At 43.4% G+C, this 25350-nt stretch overlaps 1 protein-coding gene across 1 annotated transcript in view; it reads left to right on the top strand.

Annotated features, from left to right (window-relative positions):
• ralgapa1 (Ral GTPase activating protein catalytic subunit alpha 1) overlaps positions 1-25350 on the top strand; it is a 338673-nt gene that overhangs the window by 240439 nt on the left and 72884 nt on the right. Inside the window, 3 exon segments of the mRNA XM_038790243.1 lie at positions 5294-5449; positions 16005-16163; positions 20462-20589. Coding sequence (XP_038646171.1) covers positions 5294-5449; positions 16005-16163; positions 20462-20589 — 443 coding nt within the window.

The raw sequence follows: 25350 nt of genomic DNA, 5'->3' as shown, positions 1-25350 counted from the left end.
CCGTTAATTGTGTATTTCAAGGAGCTGGTCATTGTTAGTTGCTAAGGGTGGGGAGAAGGGGGTGTTAGGCTATGTTTTTTGGCAGTATGTGCGATCTGATATTTTATTCTGTTTTGTTTTATATTTATGCTATGTATAAAATGGAAATATTTGAATAAAAATATATATATTTTAAAATTAATTTCAATAATTTGACACCTCCTTCACCTCAGTTCGTCCAAAGGTGTTTTGCAGCAATATTGATTTCTGTGTTGAAATATTTTTGAGAATTCTGAGTACTAACTTCAAAAAGTCACCATTGGCTTGTTCGACTTTTTCCTTGAAAGAGAAAGTTCTTTTACTTGATACACTGGAATGGTGAGACCCATCCAAAATAATCAAACCATAAACTATATTATCTCTTATTAAGTGGACTGAAGCTTGGGATTCTTCCACAACATAATTGTCTTTTCCAACCAATCAAGAAGACCATTGACACTGTTGACATTTACTTTCCACGTGCATCCATGAAGAGGGACAACTTAAGGTACCAGAGGGATCCGAGCATCTGTGGAACTATCCCATCAAAAGCATCATGTTCAGAAGAGAAGGGAGGAAGGAAATAGCTAAAATCTCCAGTCCATCTGCGATATGAACTAATATTTTCCTAATTCCTCTTGAATATTGACCTTCCTTTTAATTTTGGTGTAGATTTCAGAGGTGGGCCTTCAATCAAATGATGCAGTCTCCAATTTACCCTTCATACATAAAAATCATTATATTTTGTAAACAAAGCAATGTTAGTCCTCTGTTGTGCAGATCTTACTTTTGAAATCTAAGGCATATTTTGTACTGCATTTAAAAAAAAAAAATATTTTTCATTTGGTTACTCCCATGTATCCTAGAAACGTATGTTTATCAGTACATCAAGATTGTTCCTGAGAGACTAGAACTGCCACCCATACGCATCAACTTAAATCTCAGGACAACTACCTGCTCTTTTTATCTACTTTCTGCTGTGGCCAGTAAAGTTTGGCTATATCAGAGGGAAATGTTCATGCATTATGGGACATAATTCACATTTTGCCCACTCTCTGTTCAGTTACTTTCTTGGCGTAAGTTGGTTGGTGAATTTTTAGCATAAACTTATGATTTAGTTCACCATTTTCAGTTAGTTGCACTGCACTCTTGCCACTGAATCAGAATAACAATGGTTTGAGCTGTTCTCCAGAACTAGAAGGTGAGACCACATAGCCCCATGCTTCTGGATAGTGCAGGTGCTGCTCACTTTGAGATGAGATGTTAAACAACAGTTGTATCAGCCTATTCAGGTGCATGTATGGTGGCACATTGATCAGCACGGCTGCATCACGGCGCCAGGGACCCGGGTTCAATTCCAGCCTTGGGCGACTGTGTGGAGTTTGCATGTTCTTCCTGTGTCTACCTGGGTTTCCTCCAGGTGCTCCGGTTTCCTCCCACAGTCCAAAGATGTGCAGGTTAGGTGGATTGGCCATGATCAATGTGCGGGCTTGGGGCGTGAGGGTGGGCTGAGGTAGAGTGCTCTTTGGAGGGTGCGGACTCGATGGGCGTAATTACCTAATGACTTCTGCACTGTAGGAATTCTATGGATGTAAAATTGGTACCGTTTGAACAACAATGTCCAGGTAAACATTCGTGCCTTGCTCATGACCACTGAAAACCGTTTAATGGCTATTAATCTCGTGTCCATTTGCAGGGCTGTGTTGTGGAAACATTGGCTATGTTTGTCCACATAACAGCAGTTAAAAAGTAATTGGTTATCTGTGAAGCACTTTAGGATGTAATAAAGTAATAAAAAAATGTACAAAGATCAAGCACAGAAAAAACATTTGCCCCATTGTGTCTGTCCTTGCCAGAAACAGCTATGCAGTATAATCCCACATTCCAATACTTGAAAATGAAAAATGAAAATCGCTTATTGTCAAGTGTAGGCTTCAATGAAGTTATTGTGAAAAGCCCCTAGTCACCACATTTCAGCGCCTATCTGGGGAGGCTGATACGGGAATCGAACCGTGCTGCTGGCCTGCTTGGTCTGCTTTAAAAGCCAGCGATTTAGCCGAGTGAGCTAAACCAGCCCCTGGTTGATAGCTTTGTAGGTAACAGCACTTCAGGTGCATATCCAAATACTTTTTTAATAATATGAGGGTTTCGGCATCTATCACTATTTCAGGAAGTGAATTCCAGACCCCAGCACCCTCAGAGTGAAAATAATTGCTCAACTACCATGTAATTCCTCCCCCAATTACTTCAACAGATGACCAGCAGGTGCTGGTTTAGCACAGTGGGCTAAATAGCTGGCTTGTAAAGCATAACAAGACAGCAGCACAGGTTCAGTTCCCATACCGGCCTCCCCAAACAGGTGCCGGAATGTGGCGAGCAGGGGCTTTTCACAGTAACTTCATTGAAGCCAACTTGTGACAATAAGCGATTATTATTATCATTATTTATCTTTGTGCTAGTGGAAATAGGTTCTTCCTATCCACTCTCCCTCTGTCGAAAGAAATTAACCTAATTTCCTCAGTTGGGTGTAATACAGTGCTAGCATAACCTCCACATTTCTCTCTGCCTTGGCTAATAAAGGAAATATGACATCTTGTACCCTTTCTTTTTTTTTTAAATAATTTTTATTGAAAAATTTTGAATTTGTACAACAACATCAAACCATACTAAAATACCAACAATAACAATAATGACAACAATCATGAACCTTCACCCCTCCTCAATGAACAACCCAACATTTTATCAACAACTTAAATTAACACAATGTAAAGTTACATAACCGTGGCGAAAAAAAAATACCCCACCCCCCCGGGTTGATGCTGCTATTGACCAAGATACCTATCTTTGAGCCAGGAAGTCCAGAAAAGGCTGCCACCATTTATAGAACCCTTGTACTGATCCTCTCGGGGCAAATTTGACCCTTTCCGACTTCATAAATCCTGCCATGTCATTGACCCAGGTCTCCACACTTGGGGGCCTCGCATCCTTCCACTGCAGCAAGATCCTCCACCGGGCTACTAGGGACGCAAAGGCCTTGTACCCTTTCTTAACTGTAATATCTACCTGCCTTGGTAGCTTCTGGGGTCTGTGGGTATGCACTCCAAGATTCATCTATGTTTTTACACTACTCCGTATCCTTCTATTTATTGCATATTCCCTTGTCTTGTTTGCCCTCCCCAGACGTAATGCCTCATACTTCTCCAGATTGAATTCCATTTCTCACTTCTTCTCTGCCCAGCTGACCAATACATTGATATCTTACCCGAGTATACAGTTCACTTCCTCATCATCGACCACACGTCCAATTTTTGTGAAATTTCTTTAGTCATGCCCTACACTTAAGTATAGATCATTGATGTACTGAGTCTTTGCGAAACCCCATTGGAAACAGCCTTCCAGTCTCAAAAACACCTGTCAACTATTACCCTTTACTTCCTGCCTTAAACCAATTTTGGATCCAAATTACAACTTACCCTTGGATATCATGGGCTCTTGTTTTTTCTCACCAGTCTGCCTTGTAGGCCTCGTCAAAAGCCTTACTAAAATCCACATAGACTGTATCAAACACACTATATCCTCATCAACCCTTGTTGTGCCTTCCTCAAAAAATTGGCCGAGTTAGTCAGACATGATAATTTCATAAATGCAGGCTGACTGCCCTTGATTTATCTGTGCGATTCTAAATAACTATTTATGATGTCCCTCAGAATTCTTTCAATTTTCCCACCACTGAAGTTAAGATGGCTGGCATGTAATTACCCAATCATGCTTTCTCCCTTTGTAAATATCTATACAATGTTAGCAGTCATCCAGTACCAGGCCTGTAGCCAGAGGATTGGAAAATGATGGTCAGAATCTTTGCTATTGCCTCCCTTGCTTCTCTTAGTAGAAACAAAACATTTCATCCAGGATTAATGATTTATCTACTTTACAAGATTCTAAACCCCTTTCCGATTTATTTTCCCTCTCCATGTTTATCCCATCCAATATTTCACTTTTTAGGTATCATGTCGGCTTCGTGCCCCTATCTTCTTTTGTGAAGGAAAATGCTAAATATTTATTCATAACCTTGACATTCGGATAGCCTTTTTGGTCTCAATTAGAACCTATTCTTTCTTTAGTTATGTGATCAAAATTAACAAGTTTCAAACTAGCTCAAATATAATGTCTAAAACCACACCGTTAACCCAGACTAATCTTCTGGAACAGGTTCAAACCCTGCCATGGCAGCTGGTGGAATTTAACTTGAATTAAATAAAATCTGGAATTGAAGGCTAGTTTAAGTAATGATGAGCTATCCTCAGTTGTCGTAGAAATCCATTTGGTTCACTAATCTCCTTTAGGGAAGGAAATCTGCTATCCTTACCTGATCTGACCTACATGTGGCTCCAGATCCACAACAATGTGGTTGACTCTTAATTGCCCTCTGAAATAGCCTCGCAAGTCAGTTCAAAGGCAACTAGGGATGGGTAACAAATGCTGCCCTTTCCAGTGAAGCCTACATGCCATGAAATATTAGTTTATTTTACATTTTAAAGGTAAAGCATAAATGTGGAGTGTTAATTTTAATTTATTCTACAGCCAGTTAACATATTCTGGTCTTGATAAATGGATAAATAATGCATATCCATGATGTTATAGGGGCAGCACGGTGGCGCAGTGGGTTAGCCCTGCTGCCTCACGGCGCCGAGGTCCCAGGTTCGATCCCAGCCCTGGGTCACTGTCCGTGTGGAGTTTGCACATTCTCCCCTTGTTTGCGTGGGTTTCGCCCCCACAACCCAAAGATGTGAAATTTGGCGGGTAGCATGGTGGTTAGCATAAATGCTTCACAGCTCCAGGGTCCCAGGTTCGGTTCCCGGCTGGGTCACTGTCTGTGCGGAGTCTGCACGTCCTCCCCATGTGTGCGTGGGTTTCCTCCGGGTGCTCCGGTTTCCTCCCACAGTCCAAAGATGTGCGGGTTAGGTGGATTGGCCGTGCTAAATTGCCCGTAGTGTCCTAAAAGTAAGGTTAAGAGGGGGTTATTGGGTTACGGGTATAGGGTGGATACGTGGGTTTGAGTAGGGTGATCATTGCTCGGCACAACATTGAGGGCCGAAGGGCCTGTTCTGTGCTGTACTGTTCTATGTTCTATGTGCAAGGTAGGTGGATGGAACATGCTAAATTGCCCCTTAATTGGAAAAAAATGAATTGGGTACACTAAATTTATTTTTTTTAAATCCGTGATGTTATAGACTTGGATTTTCTTACTTGTGTTCTCATTTCTTACTGTTTTAAGGTTAACCTTACTAATCATTGTGGTTTCATGGGTGGACTGCAAAGAAATAAAAGCACTGGACTCTCAACTCCATATTTTGCTACCTCTACAGTGGAAGTAATATTCCATGTATCTACAAGAATGCCTTCCGATTCAGATGATTCTTTAACAAAAAAGGTATGGTGTGCAATAAATATGTAGCAATATATATTCTCAACACTTTTTCTAAATTAGTAAATTGATAAGATTTTTTTAGTTCTCAAATTAAGTACCAATTTTTTATGTTTCTATTCTTTGAAATTGGATGTATCTGGTTATGAAATTGAATGTTGCATCAATTGATCATTCATTGTTGCTACTAGAATGATATCATCTGTTAAACATTCTGGTCAATTTATTTTAAAATTCAATATTTTGGCTGTTTCTCGTGTTCTCATATTTTATCCACTTAAGTAAGCTGGATTAGGCAATATCAGTGTGTAATGATACCCTGTGTCTGCAAAGTGAGCATGGTATTAGTGAGTTCATTAATTCTGCCTCCCTTACCTCATCTCTCAACCTGAAAGGACTTGTCTGTTCCCATTAGGAATAGAGGATAGGAAAGAATTGGATATCACCCAGGTTTCAGGAGGAAAATGTTCAAAGAATATCTCGGAATAAACATTGTTCATATACCATCAATCCCATTTTCCTTCTAGCTGTACATGACCTTGGTTTAGAGTAGTGGTTCTGAGGTGGCACCAATTAAGTTCTATTTAGATTACAGTGGAAAATTTTAACCATGTAAGTTTACAATGGCAAAGGGAATTATAATAATAATTATTATAATCTTTATTAGTGTCACAAGTAGGCTGACATTAACACTGCAATGAAGTTACTGTGAAAATCCTCTCATCACCACAGTCAGGCGCCTGTTCGAGGGAGAATTCAGAATGTCCAAATCACCTAACAAAATGTCTTTTGGAACTTGTGGGAGGAAACCGGAGCACCCGGATGAAACCCATGCAGACACAGGGAGAACACGCATACTCCACACAGACAGTGACCCAAGCTGGGAATCAAACCTGGATCCCTGGAGCTGTGAAACAACAGTGCTAACCAATTACTATAATCAGCACACTATGCCATAAGCAGCCGGACTCCACAATCACCATTTCACACGACAATTTTAAATCTCCCCAGGGCTAGTGTTTAGTGAATTATTTGAATAGGCAGAGTTTTTTCCAATGACAAAAAGAAAATGTGATCATCTTTATCCTGGGCTCTGCTCATGCCTACTGTCCAATTTATAAATTGGTATATATAGCAGAAGATCATGTATCCCATCCAGCTAAGAAATTGTCAGAATCAATCTGCAAGTTAATAAACAATCTCTTGGTGCCATCATGTTTAGCAATCAGACCCACTGCTAGTACTCACAACAGCTATCAATTGACATGTAGGGCGGAATTCTCCGCAAGGCCCGACGCCGTCGTGAAACCCGGAGTGGTTCACGACGGCATCAGAGGCCGCTCCTTGCCCCCTATTCTCTCTCTCCTTCCCCCCCCCCCCCCCCCCCCCCCAGGGGGGCTAGGAGGGCCGTGCCGTAAATCTTGGCCGCGGGGCCTTGTCGTTAGCGTCAAGGCCCGGCGCGCCAAGAATGACGTGGACGGTACGCCTAATTACGTCAGCCGCGCAGGTTGGCCGGCTCCAATCCACGCATGCGCGGCTGACGTCACGATGGATGACGGCTCAAACCCGCGCATGGGCAGTTGCCGTCTTCCCCTCCGCTGCCCCGCAAGACGTGGCGGCTTGATCTTGTGGGGGGGAAAGAGTGCGTCCCTTTGAGACGCCGGCCCGACGATCGGTGGGCACCGATCACGGGCCAGTCCCCTCCCGAGCACGGTCATGGTACTCACTCTCCTCTCCGCCCCCCCACAAGCCGCAAAACAGCTTTTGGCGCCATGTTCACGCCGGCAGCGACCAGGTGTGGTTGCCGCCGGCGTGAACCGGTCGGGAATGGCAGGCCGCTCGGCCCATCCAGGTCGAAGAATCGCGAGTCGGCGTGAAAAACGGCGGCCCGCGATTCTCCGAGCAGCGCTTTGCAAAATGCAACACGTAATTTTGGAGGGAGGGAGAATCGCGGGGGGTGCCAGAGCGGCCCTCCTGCGATTTTCCCACCCGGAATGGGAGCGGAGAATCGCGCTCGTCTTGTAGCTTACTGCAATTTTGAAATGTGGTGATTAAGAGGAAAGACCACAAAAATAAAAATCTCGTCACTTTTGTGCTGAGGTCTTAAGTGCATTGACAGGCCTCAAAGATTATTTATGAGATTCCATGTTTTCCAGCCTTTCAGCCTGTTACCTTTTTGAGATGATGGCTAAAATTTCATTAGGCCTTTCAATTACTTTTTGTATCTGTCCATTAGTTTTCAGTGATAACTGTACATTAACTGCTCTCCCTCACAGCTTGAGACCATTCAGTAAATGCTCTGATCTATTTTCCTTGGCTCCAAATTAGATGGTTGTGATGTTTTTGTCTGAAGTTTATACTTTTGTAAAAGAATGTTTTAGATAAAAAGAATTGCGATATGAAAACCTGCCAGTAGGCTGCGCTAGAGGCGGAGTCCCAGATATATTTATTTTTTATGCAGAAGAAAGTAAAACGGGCCTCCCTGTTTTAGCAGGCAGTTCAGTTCGAAAACAGACGTGTGTGTTTGTGCTTGTATTGTTTGGAAATGACAAAAAACTTAAATGACCTTGCACGTCTCCATGTTAAACTCTGTCTGCTTCAGTTTTCATACTCACTCCACACCCACTCACTCACCTTAATCTTTTTTAAATGTTTTTTTATTGAGTTTTCATATTTTATATATGACAAATTACAAGTTATTAGAGAGAGAGAAAAAAAAAGGAAAACACAAAAATTTAACATGAATATTTACAGGTAAGCATCTTCATAACAATAATTGTGGCCGCCCCCTTTAGCCAGCATACATATTTTACATTCCCCAATATGGCCGAGGCACATGTTTATAGGCATTTATTTATAGTTTGGTTTTGGGCCTTGGCTTGCCATCAAACCCCCATACCGAGCCCGTAGCCCCCCCCCCCCCCCCCCCCCCCCCCCCCCCTCCCTCCCCCCGGCTACCTTCCCCCGATTCCCGTCCATTTTCCCCTGGTTCTTGGCCACCCGACTATTCTTCCTCCTGTACGTTGGCCACAAACAGGTCCCGGAACAGTTGCATGAATGGCTCCCACGTTCTGTGGAAGCCGTCGTCCGACCCTCGGATGGCGAATTTGATTTTCTCCATTTGGAGAGATTCCGAGAGGTCGGACAGCCAGTCTGCAGCTCTGGGTGGTGCTGCTGACCGCCAGCCAAACAGGATTCTACGGCGGGCAATCAGGGAGGCAAAGGCAAGGGCGTCTGCCCTCCTCCCCAGGAATAGATCTGGCTGGTCTGAAACCCCGAAGACCGCCACTATCGGGCATGGCTCCACCCTCACCCCCACCACTTTGGACATAGCCTCGAAGAAGGCTGTCCAGTACTCCACAAGCCTGGGGCAAGACCAGAACATGTGGGCGTGGTTGGCCGGGCCTCTCTGGCACAGCTCACATTTGTCCTCCACCTCCGGGAAGAACCTACTCATACGGTTTCTCGTTAAGTGGGCTCTATGTACCACTTTTAGTTGCGTCAGGCTGAGCCTTGCGCACGTGGAGGTGGAGTTGACCCTATGCAGTGCTTCGCTCCAGAGTCCCCACCCTATCTCCATCCCCAGGTCGTCCTCCCATTTCCTTCTTGTTGCGTCCAGTACGGTGTCGTCCCTATCTACCAGTCGGTCATACATGTCACTACAGTTCTCTTTCTGTAGGATACTTGCGTCCAGTAGGTCTTCCAGTAGTGTCCGTCGTGGCGGTTGTGGGTATGTCCTTGTCTCCTTTCGTAGGAAGTTTTTGAGCTGCAGGTACCGTAGCTCGTTCCCCCCAGCTAGCTGAAATTTCTCTGTCAGTTCGTCCAGTGTTGCGATCCTGTCGTCCGTGTATAGGTCCTTGACTGTCAGTGTCCCCCCGTCCTGCCTCCACCTTTTGAAGGTGGCGTCAGTCAGTGCTGGTGTGAACCTATGGTTGTTGCAGATGGGAGCCTTGTCCGACATTTTGTACAGGCCAAATTGCTGCCGCAGTTGGTTCCAGGATTGGAGGGTGGCCGTCACCACTGGGCTGGTGGAGTGTTTTTTGGGTGGGGATGGGAGTGCTGCCGTGGTGAGGGCCCGGAGGGAGGTTCCCATGCAGGAGGCCTCCTCCGCACGCACCCACTCGGCTTCTGGCTCCTGGATCCATCCCCTTACTCGCTCGGCTGTTGCCGCCCAGTGGTAGAATTGTAGATTCGGGAGGGCTAGCCCCCCCCTGGATTTTGTTTTTTGTATGACCTTCTTTGGGATCCTAGCATTTTTACCCCCCCCCCCCCATACGAACGCCATGATATGTTTGTCCAGCGCTTTGAAAAAGGCCTTGGGGATGTAGATCGGAATGGATCTAAACAGGAAAAGGAACCTGGGCAGTACGTTCATTTTGATCGTCTGGACTCTCCCCGCGAGGGAGAGCGGGAGTGTGTTCCATCTTTGCAGGTCCTTTTTAACTTCCTCCGTCAGGCTGGTGAGGTTCCATTTGTGGATCCACTCACCTTAATCTATCAGTCAGTCACTTGGTAGGGCAGGCTTTAATATTGCAAAAAAACAAAACATGTTGCTGAAATATTTTGCCTTGCACTCATCGGGACAGATGCAAGAGTACCAAATTTCAAACAATCACAACTATTTGTCCTACAGGAGAAAAAGATGCTACTTGATTGGCAAGTCGACTCTGCTTTGAAGCAATGAGGAATTATAGCTTCCCAAGCTGTCGGGTAATTCAGAAAAGTTGCAAGTAATGCACTTTGAGTTTGTAGGAACCCATTCTCTGCAAATAACAATATGTTCAAATCTCGTGCCTTTTTTGAATTACCTGCAGTAGTCCTGTAGAATAAATTGTTGTGATCATTTGAAATTTGGCATTCTTTCTTCTGTCCTGTGTGCAAGACAACACAGGTCTTTGGCAACAGGTCTAATTTTTCAGCGATAATCAATTGATTTCCTCTTGCAGCTATCTGCTCCCATCTACATTACTTACTGTGCTGACAAACTTTCTGTTGTCAACGATTTAAATGAAGGAAGAGGACTGCACCACAGTCATTTATAAATGATGTGGAGTTGCCGGCGTTGGACTGGGGTGAGCACAGTAAGAAGTCTTACAACACCAGGTTAAAGTCCAACAGGTTTGTTTCAAACACGAGCTTTCGGAGCGCAGCTCCTTCCTCAGGTGAATGGCGACGTATGTTCCAGAAACATTTATAGAGACAAAGTCAGAGATGCTGGACAATGCTTGGAATGCGAGCATTTGCAGGTAATCAAATCATTACAGATCCAGGGAGAGGGATAATCACAGGTTAAAGAGGTGTGAATTGTCTCAAGCCAGAACAGTTGGTGGGATTTTGCAAATCCAGGCCAGATGGTGGGGGGTGGATGTAATGCGACATGAATCCAAGATCCCTGTTGAGGCCGCACTCATGCGTGCGGAACTTAGCTATAAGTTTTTGCTCGGCAATTCTGCGTTGTCGCGTGTCCTGAAGACAGCCTTGGAGAACGCTTACCCGGAGATCAGAGGCTGAATGCCTTTGACAGCTGAAGTGTTCCCCGACTGGAAGGGAATATTCCTGCCTGGTGATTGTCGCACGATGCCCGTTCATTCGTTGTCGCAGTGTCTGAATGGTCTCGCCAATGTACCACGCTTCAGGACATCCTTTCCTGCAGCGTAAGAGGTAGACTACATTGGTCGAGTCGCACGAATATGTGCCGCGTACCTGGTGGGTGGTGTTACCATGCGTAATGGTGGTATCCAAGTCGATGATCTGGCATGTCTTGCAGAGATTGCCCTGGCAGGGTTGTGTGGTGTCGTGGTCACTGTTCTGAAGGCTGGGTAATTTGCTGCAAACAATGGTTTGTTTGAGGTTGCGCGGTTGTTTGAAGGCCAGTAGTGGGGGTGTGGGGATGACCTTGGCAAGATGTTCATCTTCATTGATGATGTGTTGAAGGCTGCGAAGAAGATGTCGTAGTTTCTCCGCCCCAGGAAAGTACTGGACGACGAAGGGTACTCTGTCAGTGGTGTCCCGTGTTTGTCTTCTGAGCAGGTCGGTGTGGTTTTTTGCTGTGGCGCGTTAGAACTGTCGATCGATGAGTCGAGCGCCATACCCGTTCGTACAAGAGCATCTTTCAGCATCTGTAGGTGTCTGTTACGCTCCTCCTCGTCTGAGCAGATCCTGTGTATACGGAGGGCTTGTCCATAGGGGATGGCTTCTTTAATGTGTTTCGGGTGAAAGCTGGAGAAGTGGAGCATCGTGAGGTTGTCTGTGGGCTTGCGGTAAAGCGAAGTGCTAAGGTGACCGTCCTTGATGGAGATGAGTGTGTCCAAGAATGCAACAGAATTTGGAGAATAGTCCATGGTGAGTCTGATGGCGGGATGGAATTTATTGATCTCATCGTGTAGTCGTTTCAGTGATTCTTCGCTGTGGGTCCAAAGGAAAAAAATGTCATCGATGTATCTGGTGTATAACATCGGTTGCAGGTCCTGTGTGGTGTGGAAGTCTTGTTCAAACTTGTGCATGAAGATGTTGGCATATTGAGGTGCAGGAATGTTCCCTTCCAGTCGGGGAACTCTTCAGCAGTCAAGGGCATTCAGCCTCTGATCTCCGGGTAAGCGTTCTTCAGGACATGCGACAACGCAGAATTGCCGAGCAAAAACTTATAGCTAAGTTCCGCACGCATGAGTGCGGCTTCAACAGGGATCTTGGATTCATGTCGCATTACATCCACCCCCCACCATCTGGCCTGGACTTGCAAAATCCCACCAACTGTTCTGGCTTGAGACAATTCACACCTCTTTAACCTGTGATTATCCCTCTCCCTGGATCTGTAATGATTTGATTACCTGCAAATGCTCGCATTCCAAGCATTGTCCAGCATCTCTGACTTTGTCTCTATAAATGTTTCTGGAACATACGTCGCCATTCACCTGAGGAAGGAGCTGCGCTCCGAAAGCTCGTGTTTGAAACAAACCTGTTGGACTTTAACCTGGTGTTGTAAGACTTCTTACTGCCGTCATTTATAAATGCAGTGAATAGCTGAGGCCACAGTCCAGATGTCTGAGAGGGCACCATTAGTTACATCTTACCAATTAGAGAGCCTACCTATTATCCTTACTATCTGTCTCTTTCCTAACCAAAGCCATCTCCATGTCAAAAACTACCTCCCAATTCCATGTGCTTCTATTTTTGCTAGTGGTCTCTTGTGCGGAACCTTATCAGATGCCTTTTGAAGTCTATATAAATAACATCCGTTAACACACTCTTATCTGTTACATAACTTTCCCTTCACATATCCATGCTGGCCCTCTAATCGGTTCATATTTGGCAAAGTGTTTGATTATTCTAACCCTCTCCTCAGCCCTTTGGAATGCACGATTAAAGAAAACCTCTATCTTTCTATTCCTCTCTGCACCTTCTTCAACCCCATTTCTATAGATAAGCTTTCAGTCACCTCTCCCCACAAATATCCAACAACCGTTGCTCCATCTGTGGAGTGCCTTGGGACTCGTACATTAAAGGTGGAAACTTATTACAAATTGTCTTACTACACCTAAAATGTAATGAAACATGAGAGCATTAATCGGGGAATACCCATTTTCTAACAATAAGATGTAATTAATGGATTTGTTACAATGCAAAACTGTATTTATAAGACGTTGCTAGCACTCTTGAGAAAATTAGCTTTTTTTTTCTTTAGCAAATATGACACACTTTTTTAAACATTGCTTCAGAACATAATATTGAAAAATCACGCTTAGAGCATTAATGCAGAGATTAAGACTCCCTTAAAGCATTGCATTTTCGATCAGACGTCAGGTTTTGTGCTTTTAAGGAAATTTCAACTGTTCCTTTAAGTGTTAAATTATGCTTAAATTCATACATATTTTGTTCTCACAACACATGCATGTGGCAAGTAACCTATTCACCAGACATTTGATGACACTGCACTTAAACTGCCTGCTGCAAACAAAGAAGCAGTGTTCCACAGCTATTCTTTCCCTGAAGCATGCATGAATTTTCTTTATCATTGCCTTTCCTTGCAAATATATCATATGGGTAAAAAGAATTAAATGAAAGTATTGCACGGGCCGATATTTTTTGTCATTTAATATATTAATGCTGATGCAATGCACTGGTAAGTTATCATTAAATAATATTGATGTCAGTTTCCTATTGTGTAGCTGATGGTTGTGCACTTTAGTTGAATAGTATTGAATCACATTCATTGACGAACACTGTCTGATTAAGGCATCAAAACATCTGATTGTCAATGTTGCCCTTCTGGCATTATTTGAAAAATTGAGTTGCTGGATCTTTCTTAGAACCATCTTCATTACCAATACTTAATTTAATATAATATGGGAATCGATCAATAATTAGATGGATTGTCTAATCTTGTGAGCAGCTTCAATGTGCATTTACAGTCAATTAATGTAGTGGGAAAGCAAGTACAGATTTTAGATGTGCTGTGGAAATATTTTTTCATCCATCCATTGTATCCATGATAAATTAATATCTGTATTGGTATTTTTCAACAAAATTTTATGACTACTTTGCTAATGAGTTAAAGCTTTATTCTACTTTGAAACGTAAAACTTTGTTGGTCTCCTATGAATGAGCAATGGGGCATAATTTGGTTGTTCCCCCTTCACCCAAACATACATCTTTGGAGGTGATGATCTACTCACCATATATATCAACAAGCAGTAGATGAAATATGGTATTGCAGCAAAACTTACACATCTAATTGGGTTAGATAGACGGCAGTCAAGAACCCAAATTCTTTGACAATAGCAAAAGAATCCAGTTTATAGTGCGATGATTTATTTGGGTTATGCAAAAAAGTCATGTAAAAACCAAATCAAGTACTTTATAAAGCATAGTAGAAAAATATACTTCAATGCATTCAAGACCAAGTAAATAACAGGTCTCAAATGCATATAAAAAGAGAAAGACATGATAATGTTGAAAGAAATAAGAATTCAACACAACATTGGCTTTGTCAGAAAAAAGTTGGCGGAGGAGGCTGAATTTAGAAGCAGAAGTAGGAAAGTGGTATGCGCTGTAGTTGTGATTTGATAATTTCACTAATACAGCAATGTGTTTTTCTTTCGTAGCATACACGAGGTGAGTGAAGTCATGACACGGTCTTTGTGAGAAGCTGGGTTGGAGGATCATTGCGTAAATATAATCCTGTCAGCGTTTTAAAATCAAACATGCCATTCTGATTTAAATATATTTAATTTTACATCAGACTTTGAAGTTAAATTGGAGGTACGGTAGCACAGTGGTGCTTCACAGCGCCAGAGTTCCAGGTTTGATTCCCGGTTTGGGTCACTGTCTGGGCGGAGTCTGCAAGTTCTCCCCGTGTCTGCGTGTGTTTCCTCTGGGTGCTTCGGTTTCCTCCAACAAGTCCCGAAAGACGAGGTGTTAGGTAATTTGGACCTTCTGAATTCTCCCTCAGTGTATCCAAACAGGCGCCGGAATGTGGCGACTAGGAGCTTCTCACAGTAACTTCATTGCAGTTTTAATGTGAGCCTACTTGTAACAATAAAGATTATTATTATTATTATTACATGACAAAACTGGGACTTTTGGAAGTAGAGAAGTAGAATTGATTAGACTTTCCAGACAAGATATGCTTCAGCATCTGAACAGAAACTGTAGTTTTAACTTAAAAAAGAAGCCCTCAAATCAAGATGGAATCTGGACGCAACCTCACCTAGCACATCTTCCATACCATTCACTCTTGCCTCATTACCTCCTACCTCAACTTGAACCCCAACCTGCCTCAGCTCTCTACCTCTTGTCTCTCCCTCTTTTCGCCCCGACCCCCCCGCGCATCACTTTTGTTCTTTTTTCCACCACCCACTTCTCCCCCTTCTTCATCTCCTGCCCGTTAGTAGATAAGTTTTTATGGAATTGTTGGTCACTGCTTAAACTGAAAATGTTTGTAAACCATTCCAGCTGCTGGTCAGTTCTACAGGTGATGTAGACTCTTTACAGGAATAGATGCCTACAGTATCTACCTTCATTGCCTCTGTAGCTGCATGGAACTGAATTACTGAGATATCTGCACTTACATCCCACGTAATGTTTTTCTGAGCTGCTGTTTCAGACAAAAAACATCTTATCAACAATTCGTTAGTCCTCCTAGAATCATTAGAAAGAACATCTAAGTAATAATTTTTAGCGGGCAACACGGTGGCACAGTGGTGAGCACTGCTGCCTACAGCGCTGGGGCCCCGGGTTCTACCCCACCCTCCTCGTCCTTTGCACATCCTCCTCATGTCTGCGTGGGTTTCACCCCTACAGCCCAGATGTGGCCCCTTAATTGGAAAAAAAAATTGGATACTCCAAATTTATTTATTTTTTAATCTAAGTAATCCTTTTTCATGCATCTCTATGTCATTGTATGTGTGTTCTCAGAATCTATTGGTGCAAACAAGAAAAAATGTAATGGCCAATCATAGAGCTCATTTGCTATGGTTAAAGTATTTTTTTGTAGTTGCTCAGATTATTAAATGCTTGAAATTTTTTGTTTCTGCTCTACCCTTCTCCCTCTTATTTTCGGCAGTTAAGGCACCTAGGGAATGATGAAGTACACATAGTCTGGTCAGAGCATACAAGAGATTACAGAAGAGGAATTATTCCCACCGAGTTTGGTGACGTCCTCATTGTTATTTATCCAATGAAAAATTATATGTTCAGTATCCACATAATGAAGAAGCCTGAGGTAAGGAAATCGGCCAGTTTGTCTATATCTATATAGAACTGAATTATAACAATACCAAACTATTTTGTACATTATTTTAGTGAAGTTATGTTTGTGAAAATGTAAGTTTTTAAAATGCTGCACCACAAGCTAAATGCTACAGATGCTGGAAATCTCAAATCAAAACCAAGTATACTGGAAATACTCACCATGTCAAACAGCATATGTGGAGAGAAGCAAAGTTAACGTTTCAGATCAGTGACCCTTCATAAGAATTGACGAAAGATAGAAATGTAAGTGAAAGGGAGATGGGTGGCAAAGAACAAAAGCAAAGGCCCACAGACGCAGGAGAGATTTGATCAAAAAAGGTTTCATGGTACAAAAGTCAAAGAGTGATAATGGGACAAGTAAAGAAACAAAAGATATGTCTGGAAGAAGTGTGAATTCTGTCTTACAGCTGCCTGAATGCAAAGTGAAAGAGTAAAGAAATGAACTAGAAACAAATGAACCATCAAAATAAAAAGATGAAACTAAATGAAAACAGCAGTTATGATCAAAATGTTTTGAGCTAGATATTGTATCCAGAAGGCTGTTGAATGGTCGGAAGATGAGATGCCCTTTCCCAAGCTTGCATTGAGCTTCAATGGAACACTGTCACAAGCCAAGAACAGAGAGGTCAAGAATGGGAGCAAGGTGGAGAATTGAAATGACATATGACAGGAAACTCAGCGTCGTGCTTGTGGACTATGGTAATGAGGTGTGTAGATGAGGGCAGTGTACTTGATTTAATCTACATGGATTTCAGTAAGGCTTTTGATAAGGTCCCGCATCAGAGACTGATCAAGAAGGTAAGGGTTCATGGGATCCAAGGCAATTTGGATTCAAAATTAATTTAGTGGCAGGAGGCAGAGGGTTTTGGTCGAAGGTTGGTTTTGTGACCAGAGGGGAAGATATGTTTTGAGGTAGCATCATGTTCGAGTTCACCCATGCTAACCTGTCTCCTTCTGAACTTGCGGCACTCCGTTCTCCCAGGTCCAACCCGAGCATTGTTATCAAACATACCAACAAGTGTGGTGCTGTTATTGTCTGGCGCACTGATCTCCACCACACAGAGGCCGAGTGCCAACTCTCTGACACTTCCTCCTACCTACCCCTGTACCATGACCCCACCACTGCTCATCAAGGTCTCTTACTGACCTCATCACTTCCACAGATTCCAACCTCATAGTCTCCGAACTCTGCGTAGCCCGATTCTACCTCCTTCCCAAAATCCACAAACTGGATTGTCGTGGTAGGCACGGCATATCAGCCTGTTCTTGCCCAACAAAACTAATTTCTTCTCGACTCCATACACCCACCTCTTATCAAGGCTCTTCCCACCTACATATCTCTGATTCCCTATGTCATATCGGCAGTTCCCAGTTTCCTGACCCTAACCACCACCTCCTCACAATGGACATCCAATTCCTCTGCACTTCGATCCCCCACAGGAGGGTCTGAGGATTCTCCGCTGCTTCCTTAGGCAGATAACTGAACAATCCCCATCCACCATTACTCTCCACCACCCAGCTGAACTTGTTCCCTCACTCAACAATTTCTCCTTTAACATCTCAATTCCAGCAAATAAAAGATGTGGCTATGGGTACCTGTATGGGCTCCAGTTATACCTGTTTTTTGTCAGGCATGTGGAACATTTCTTGTTCCAGTCCAACTCAGGCCCCCTCCTACCACATCCATTACTGTATCGATGCCACTTCATGCTCGAGACTGAATCTGGAAAAACTTATTAGTTTCACTTCCAATTTCCACCCCTCTCTTAATTTCACCTCGTCCATCTCTGAAACTTTCCTTGACCTCTTTATCCCCATTTCCAATAATAGACTAATCATTACAAGCCCACCGACTCCCACAGCTACCGTGACTTCAGCCCCCGCCTCCTGTGAGGACTCCATCCCATTCTCCCAGTTTTGTAGCCTCTGTGGTATCTGACCCGAAGATGCCACCTTCAAAACACCTTCCTAACTTGTCTGCCTTTTTCCTTAACCTAGGTTACCCCCCCCCCCCACTCCCTCCTCATTGGCTGACAGGACACTCAACTGAGCCAACCCATTTCCCGAACCTCTGTCCTTGTTCTTTTCCCTCCCTCCGAGAACCATGATAGGATCCCCCTTGTCCTATCAGACCCCACATTCAAGGGATCAATCTCTACCATTCGGCCAACTCCAGTATGATGCCACCACGAATCACTCTTTCCCAACCCCACTCTCAACCCTCCCCGTGGGACCACTCTTTCTGTGACAACAAAGTCGCCTCCTCCGCCACCTTCCACTTTTCTTCGCATGGCACCTTCCCTTGCAATGGTAAACAATGTAACACCTTCCCCTTTACCTTCTCTATCCGCAGTGTTTAAGGCTCTGAACACTCCTTTCAGGTGAAGCAAAGTTTCACTTGCATCTCCTTCAATTTGGTATTCGCTGCTCCCAATGGGGAGACAAAACACGGGCTGGATGGCCGCTTTACAGAACACCTTTGCTCAGCCTGCAAGAATGATCCCAACATTTCTGTTGCTTGCCATTTCAACTCAGTATCTTGCTCTCACGACCATATGTTGGTCCTTGGCCTGCTGCGGTATTCCAGTGAAGCCTAACACAAACTGGAAGAGGAGCACCTCATCTTCTGCTTAGGCACATCACTGCCCTCTGGACTCAACATTGAGTTCAAAATTTTATACTGTGGCCTTTCTCCCCCATCCTTAGCCCTTTTTTTAAAAATAAAAAAACTAAACATTTGCCCCAATGCAAATTATCCTTCCTCCCCCAAACAACTGGGCCATTTCTCATTTGTTGTGTTGTCACTGAGCATTGACCTTCGTCCTCCTGTTAACACATTCTGCGACATTGCTTCATATTGCTATCTCCACCTTCCATTGACCATCGCACTGTCATTAACACTTTCTCTGTCCTGTGCCTTGGGCATTGTTGCAACCTCCCCTAACTCCCTCTTATCATTGACCTATTTTGTTCCACCTGCTCCACCCCCTCTTATACTGTATGTAATCCACTGCATTTCTCTCTCTCTTTAGCTCTGAAGAGTCATACGGATTCAAAACATTAACTCTCTACAGATGCTGCCAGACCTGCTGAATTTTTCCAGTATTTTTTGTTTTTATTATACAGGAAAAAATATTGGTTGCTTGTGATAAAGGGACAGCAATACTCATGAATGACTAACTACATTCCATTAAGTTTCAGTTTTGCAACCATACTCTCTTCCCCACCCCCGGAACCCAAAGACTTTGGTTTTCCGGAAGCTGCTCAGCGGGTCTTTAGCATGTGGGAGTCTCGTTCGTTATCGGAATTAACCAGACAAAGTGCTTCATCAACTAAGAACGGCCATGCACCACCACAAGCAGCCAATATTTGTTCTTGTATAATAAAAACAGACTGGAAAGTAACAAATGAAACCCCTTTATTCAAGGAAGGAGGGAGGCAGAAAACTGGACCCTATAGGTCAGTTAGCTTGATGTCTGCCGTGAGGAAGATGTTCGAATTGATCATTAAAGAGATTATAAATGGGTACTTGAAAATCTTGCGGTAATCTGGGACAGTCGGCGTGGTTTTGTGAAAGGATAATCATGTTTAATCAAATTATTAGTGTTCTTTGTCGGAGTAACATGTGCTGTGGATAAAGAGGAGCCTGTAGACATATTGTACTGGGATTTCCAGAATACATTTGATAAGATGCCACATCATAGGTTATTGCGGAAAATAAAAGCTCATGATGAGGTGTAACATATTCGCATGTATTTTTTATTACTTTATCAGAGTTACAAAGCCAGAGCTCAGAGTGTGGACAGGGGAAAACCCCTAATCCAGCTCCTTGCCTGCCCCAAAAACCAATTCAAATTGAATCCAATTCATGGTACCCACAAGAGAGACGTACAAGATCCAAGCTGCCAAGAACTGGCATTACACCTGATCTTGGGTTAGATCCAACATTTGGTCTTGGCCAAAAGGCAGAAGAATCGAGGATGTTTGAAGAGCCAGAATTAGAAGAGTTTAGCGATCCCAAGGGTTTGTAGAACTGGAGGAGGCTATCGAGATGGGGAATAGTGAACTACATTCCATTCACATAGCCAACAGAAAAATGCGACAGACTTGAATCCGACACATTTTATCTTTTATCAGTTATTTTAATTTCTATTGAAGCAAAATAAATCTAGTTTTGAAATAGATGTGACTATCAGATCTTGTATAACTTATTGCGGTAATATAGGATAAAACTATTTGTAAAACTGAACCAAATAATCTTTCAAACAGGTACCATTTTTTGGTCCACTCTTCGATGGTGCAATCGTGGATGGGAAAGTTCTACCAGGTCTGGTCCGAGCTACAGCAATCAATGCAAGTCGAGCACTAAAGTCACTAATTCCACTGTATCAAAATTTGTATCCTTTTTAAAAATATTTTTCCTTTCATCAAGATGCTCCTTTCTCATCTTAGAAAGCCTCTTAAGTAAGATGATTTATGTTTCTTCAATTTTTCATGTCTAAACTGGCATCTGAAAGAAGAATCCATATGCTCGAGTCTTTATTTTTGTGGGGACAAAGGTAAAACTGAAATTTTGTACAAAGTATTCAGAGCCAAGCTGTGAAAATTGCGAGAGCCTCAATATGATTTTCAGAAGCAAATAACCTGTTGATGCTGGAAACCCAAAATTTTTTTTAAAAACTGGACTAAGCAGATCAGATCACAATTGTAGAGCAAGAAATAGTGGTAACAATTTAGGTCAATGACTTCAGTGAGCAGCAGATCTCATTGTTTTTGTTTTTAAGGGAAGCATCTAAATGGAGCCCATTACTCGGTTAACTACTATATTTGCCTCTTAATTTTAAAGCGTTTTTTGCCTTCTGAGATCTGGCTAAAGCTTAACTCAAAGGACTAACTAATTTAATTTAAAGACACTAACACCTAGGATGTCTAATCCCAGCTTTTACCTGTGCAGGAAGACCTTAAAATTGTTTGAAGCAACCACTTTTCATATTCCGGTGAATTCATCCTCCTCCAATAATGACCTTGCAATATTCTTAAGCGAGCATTGAAGGTTCTGCATAACATTTCCACTATGGCTACTAATTGTCCTTGGGAAAATTGTTTTGATAATTGCCCCACAATCAAACTAATTTTGTCTATAGTGAAGTGTAACAGATAGAAGAGCTGCTTTGTTTCATGTCAGAAAAGGATGTATATATTTTGATATTCTATTAATACTTAGTGCATCAGCTTTGGGCTAATTTTAAAATTAGGTTCACAAATTGCAAGGTTCCTTCAGCAAATAGTCGTTGTTCAGCTAGAAACATGATTTTCTGATTTTTGTAAATAAACTTCACATCATAGATATTGTATAAACTTAGTGCAACCTCTGGAATCAAAAAATATTTTGTAACAGGTTTTGTGGGTGAAGTGCAGCTCTGTAATTTTTCTTTTTGCTGTGTTTGATTTTCACCCCTACCAATTGTACCTCTTGCTAAACCCAATTCCGTTCGTAGCCTGAGTTATACGACCTCTCTGTCAAAAGAAAAGGAAGATTTGAGGTCTTTCTTATTATTTCCAGTAACTTCTCAACATTGTAACAGTTTATTGTTCCTCCAAGTTCAGTTACTGGTCAACATTTAACGTTTTGTCAGAAATGGAAGAATTTAGAGATGTAGCAGGTTTTCATCAAATGCAGATGGGGAGGGGAGGACAAAAAAGGGATGGTCTTGATAGGGTAGAAGATATGAGTGGTTTAATCAGGGCTGATGCTGATGGTCAAAATCAGTTGTTATTGGGGCAAGAAAAGAAGCTAGAGATGGGTCTAAAGGAGTTGTGAATGGGAATCTCAAAATCATCACTAAGATTGCCACCCCAAAAAAATAGGGACAGAAATTATGGTCTGAAATGGTTGAACCTCACCTGGAAGGCTATGATGTGCCAAATGAAAAGTGAGCTGCTATTCCTCGAGCTTCTGTTGAGCCTTATTTGAACAGTGTAAGAAGCTGTCAGAGTGGGATGGAGATTAAAATGACAATTAGCCGAAAACTAGAAGCCATGTTGAGATGAGTAGAAGTGTTCAACAAAATGCTCACCCAATCTAGATTTGGTTTCCCCAATGTCGAGGGGACTGAAATGTCGGCAGCAGATACAGTAAACTGAACTGAAAGTGCCATTACATAGTTGTTTCATCTTGAACAAGCATTTTGGGCCATGGGTTATGGGAAGGGAGAATGTAAGATGACAGGTTTTACATCTCCTGAGCTTGCATGGGAACAAAATGGGGTCAGAAATTATGGTCTGAAATGATTGAACCCCATCTGGAAGGCTGTGATGTGTCAAATGAAAGGTGAGCTACTATTCCTCGAGCTTCAGTTGAGCCTTATGGCGTTAAGGAGTGATCGAGGAATGGGCCAGAGTTTTGCAGAGGGAACAGTGCCTTCGGAATCCTAACCGGCGAGGCAATTTGGAGGTGGCAGAAATGGTGGCGGATAATCCATTAGAAGATAATCCATTAGAGGATAATCCGTTGAATGTAAGGGCTGGTGGGTGGATGGTGAGGACAAGGACAATCATGGCTCTGGGGGAGAGTAGAAGGGATGATAACAGACATGAAGGAAATAAAATGAAAATCATAGCGGGTCCTTTCAACTGCTGTGAAGGGGAACCCTCAGGTGAGGAAAAAGGATGACAACTGAAGCACTAGCAAGGAGGTTGACTGTTAGAACAAATCCGATGAAGAATGGAGTAGAATATTTATAGGAGGCGAAGAGTAGTCAAGGTGGGCATATATTAAATAATTGTTGACAGCCCAGAAGTCGAGAAAGGGAAGAGTCCGAGATGGACCATGTGAAAATGAGGAAAAGGTTGAATTTGAGAGCAGAGCAAATAACATTTTCAAATTCAGGACAGCAGCAGGAAATGAGCCAGTTCAGTAGTTTATGTAAACACCTGCTCTGTAGTTTTGGCTGTAACTTTTTCTGGCCAAAAGAAACCTGAGATCAAGGCCATGGTGGATCAAAACAGTGAAAGTCATTTGATGTCAAAGGTGTGGTTTTGCTACAATGTGATAGAACTCCCTAACAAATATAGAGCCTGCATTAAATTAGAAATGCTTCAAAATTGGGGGGGGAATAGGGTGTCCTTATATGCCGACAACTTGCTATTATATGTATCGGAACCGAGTGTGTCGCTAGGGGGAATATTGGAGCTACTGCGGGTATTTGGGTCTTTCTCGGGGTACAAGATGAACCTAGACAAGAGTGAGTATTTTGTGGTGTCTCGGCCGGGGGGCACGGGTGGGGGTGCTGCCATTCCGTAGGGCAGGGACTCACTTTAGGTATCTGGGGGTGCAGTTTGCCCGGGAGTGGGGGAGGCTTCGCAGATACAACATCACTAGTTTGGTGGGGAGAGTGAAAGCCGATCTGGCACGGTGGGAAGGTCTCCCTCTGTCACTGGCGGGTCGGATACAGGCGGTTAAAATGAACGTGTTGCCGCAATTTCTGTTTATTTTTCAATGCCTACCGATTTTCCTGCCAAAGGCGTTTTTCAGGGAGATTGAGAGATGGAGTACCTCGTTCATATGGGGAGGGAAGGTGGCCAGAGTGAGAAAGATGCTGCTACAGAGGGGAAGGCAGGCAGGGGGTTTGGGTCTTCCGAACCTGATGTACTTCTACTGTGCGGCGAATGTGGAGAAGGTGCGGAGCTGGGTCAAAGGGATTGATTCCCAGTGTGTCAGAATGGAAGAGAGCTTGAGCAGGGGGTCAGGATTGAAAGCACTAGCAACAGCGCCGCTCCCAATAGCTCCGGGAAAATACTCAGGGAGTCCGGTAATAATAGCTTCATTGAGAATTTGGAGGCAGTTTCACCAACACTTCGGGTTGGGGGCAGAGTCAATGGAAATGCCGATTCGGGGGGACCACAGATTTGAGCCAGGGAGGTGGGGATAGAAATTTCCAGAAATGGGAAGAGAAGAGGGTTAAGACGCTAAAAGATTTGTTTCTTAGGGGACAGTTTGCAGGGTTGAAGGAGCTGGAAGCAAAGTATGGGCTGGAGCAGGGAGAAATGCTTAGATACATGCAGGTTCGAGATTTTACCAGAAAGGAGATACAAAGCTTCCCGGAGGAACCGGCCTCCACGTTGCTGGAGGAGGTGCTGACGACAAGGGGACCGAAGAAGGGGGGTAGTGTCAGCGGTGTACGGAGCTATTTTGGAAGAGGATAAGGCACCACTGGAAGGGATCAAAGCAAAGTGGGAGGAAGAGTTGGGCGAGGTTATGGAGGAGGGGTCTGGTGTGAGGTGATCCGGAGAATAAATGCCTCCACCTCATGTGCGAGGTTGGGGCTGAAAAAGCCGAAGGTGGTATACAGAGCACACCTCACGAGGGAGAGGATGAGCCGATTCTTTGAAGGAGTAGAAGATGTGTGTGAGCGTTGTGGAGGGGGGTTCATGTGTTTTCACGTTCATATGTTTTGGTCCTGTCCAAAGCTAGAGGATTACTGGAAGGAGGTTTTTAGGGTAATTTCCACGGTGGTGCATGCGAAACTGGACCCGGGAGGCCATATTCCGGTTGTCGGACCAGCCAGGGTTGGAAACGGGTGCGGAGGCAGATATCGTAGCCTTCGCCTCGTTGATTGCCCAAGGTGGATCCTATTGGGGTGGAGAGCAGCTTCTCCACCCTGTGCCCTGGCGTGGCAGAGGGACCTGTTGGAATTCTTGACTCTTGAGAAGGTTAAGTTTGAACTGAGGGAAAGCTCGGAGGGGTTCTACAAGTCATGGGCGTTCTTCATTATGCACTTTCAAGAACTGGATAACATCGAACATTAGTTGGGGGGGGTGCTGTGTGTATTAAGGGTGACTATGAGTAATCCCTGATTCCTTCTTGCCATTTGTTTATGTGAACATGCAGGTTAATGTTTGGGGGTTGTTGGGAGATGGGATCGTTGTTATTGTTATGGGGATTGACATATTTGTTGCTGATTGTTGATTATTGTCGGTGGGTGTAAATTTGGGAGAAAATGTGAAAAAGGAGGAGAATAAAAATATTTTAAAAATAAAATAGAAATGCTTCAAAATTGAAATGCCAAATTTCATATTAGCCTTGACATTTTAATTTTAATTTGGTAGAATTATGTTATCCGCACCTTATAAAGGTGTCCTACAGGTTGAATTACACA

Source organism: Scyliorhinus canicula, chromosome 2 (genome assembly GCF_902713615.1).
Source record: "Scyliorhinus canicula chromosome 2, sScyCan1.1, whole genome shotgun sequence".
In the NCBI taxonomy this organism is placed as follows: domain Eukaryota; kingdom Metazoa; phylum Chordata; class Chondrichthyes; order Carcharhiniformes; family Scyliorhinidae; genus Scyliorhinus; species Scyliorhinus canicula.
The sequence above is the reverse complement of the archived record's forward strand: the minus strand, read 5'-3'. Positions and strand labels throughout refer to the sequence as shown.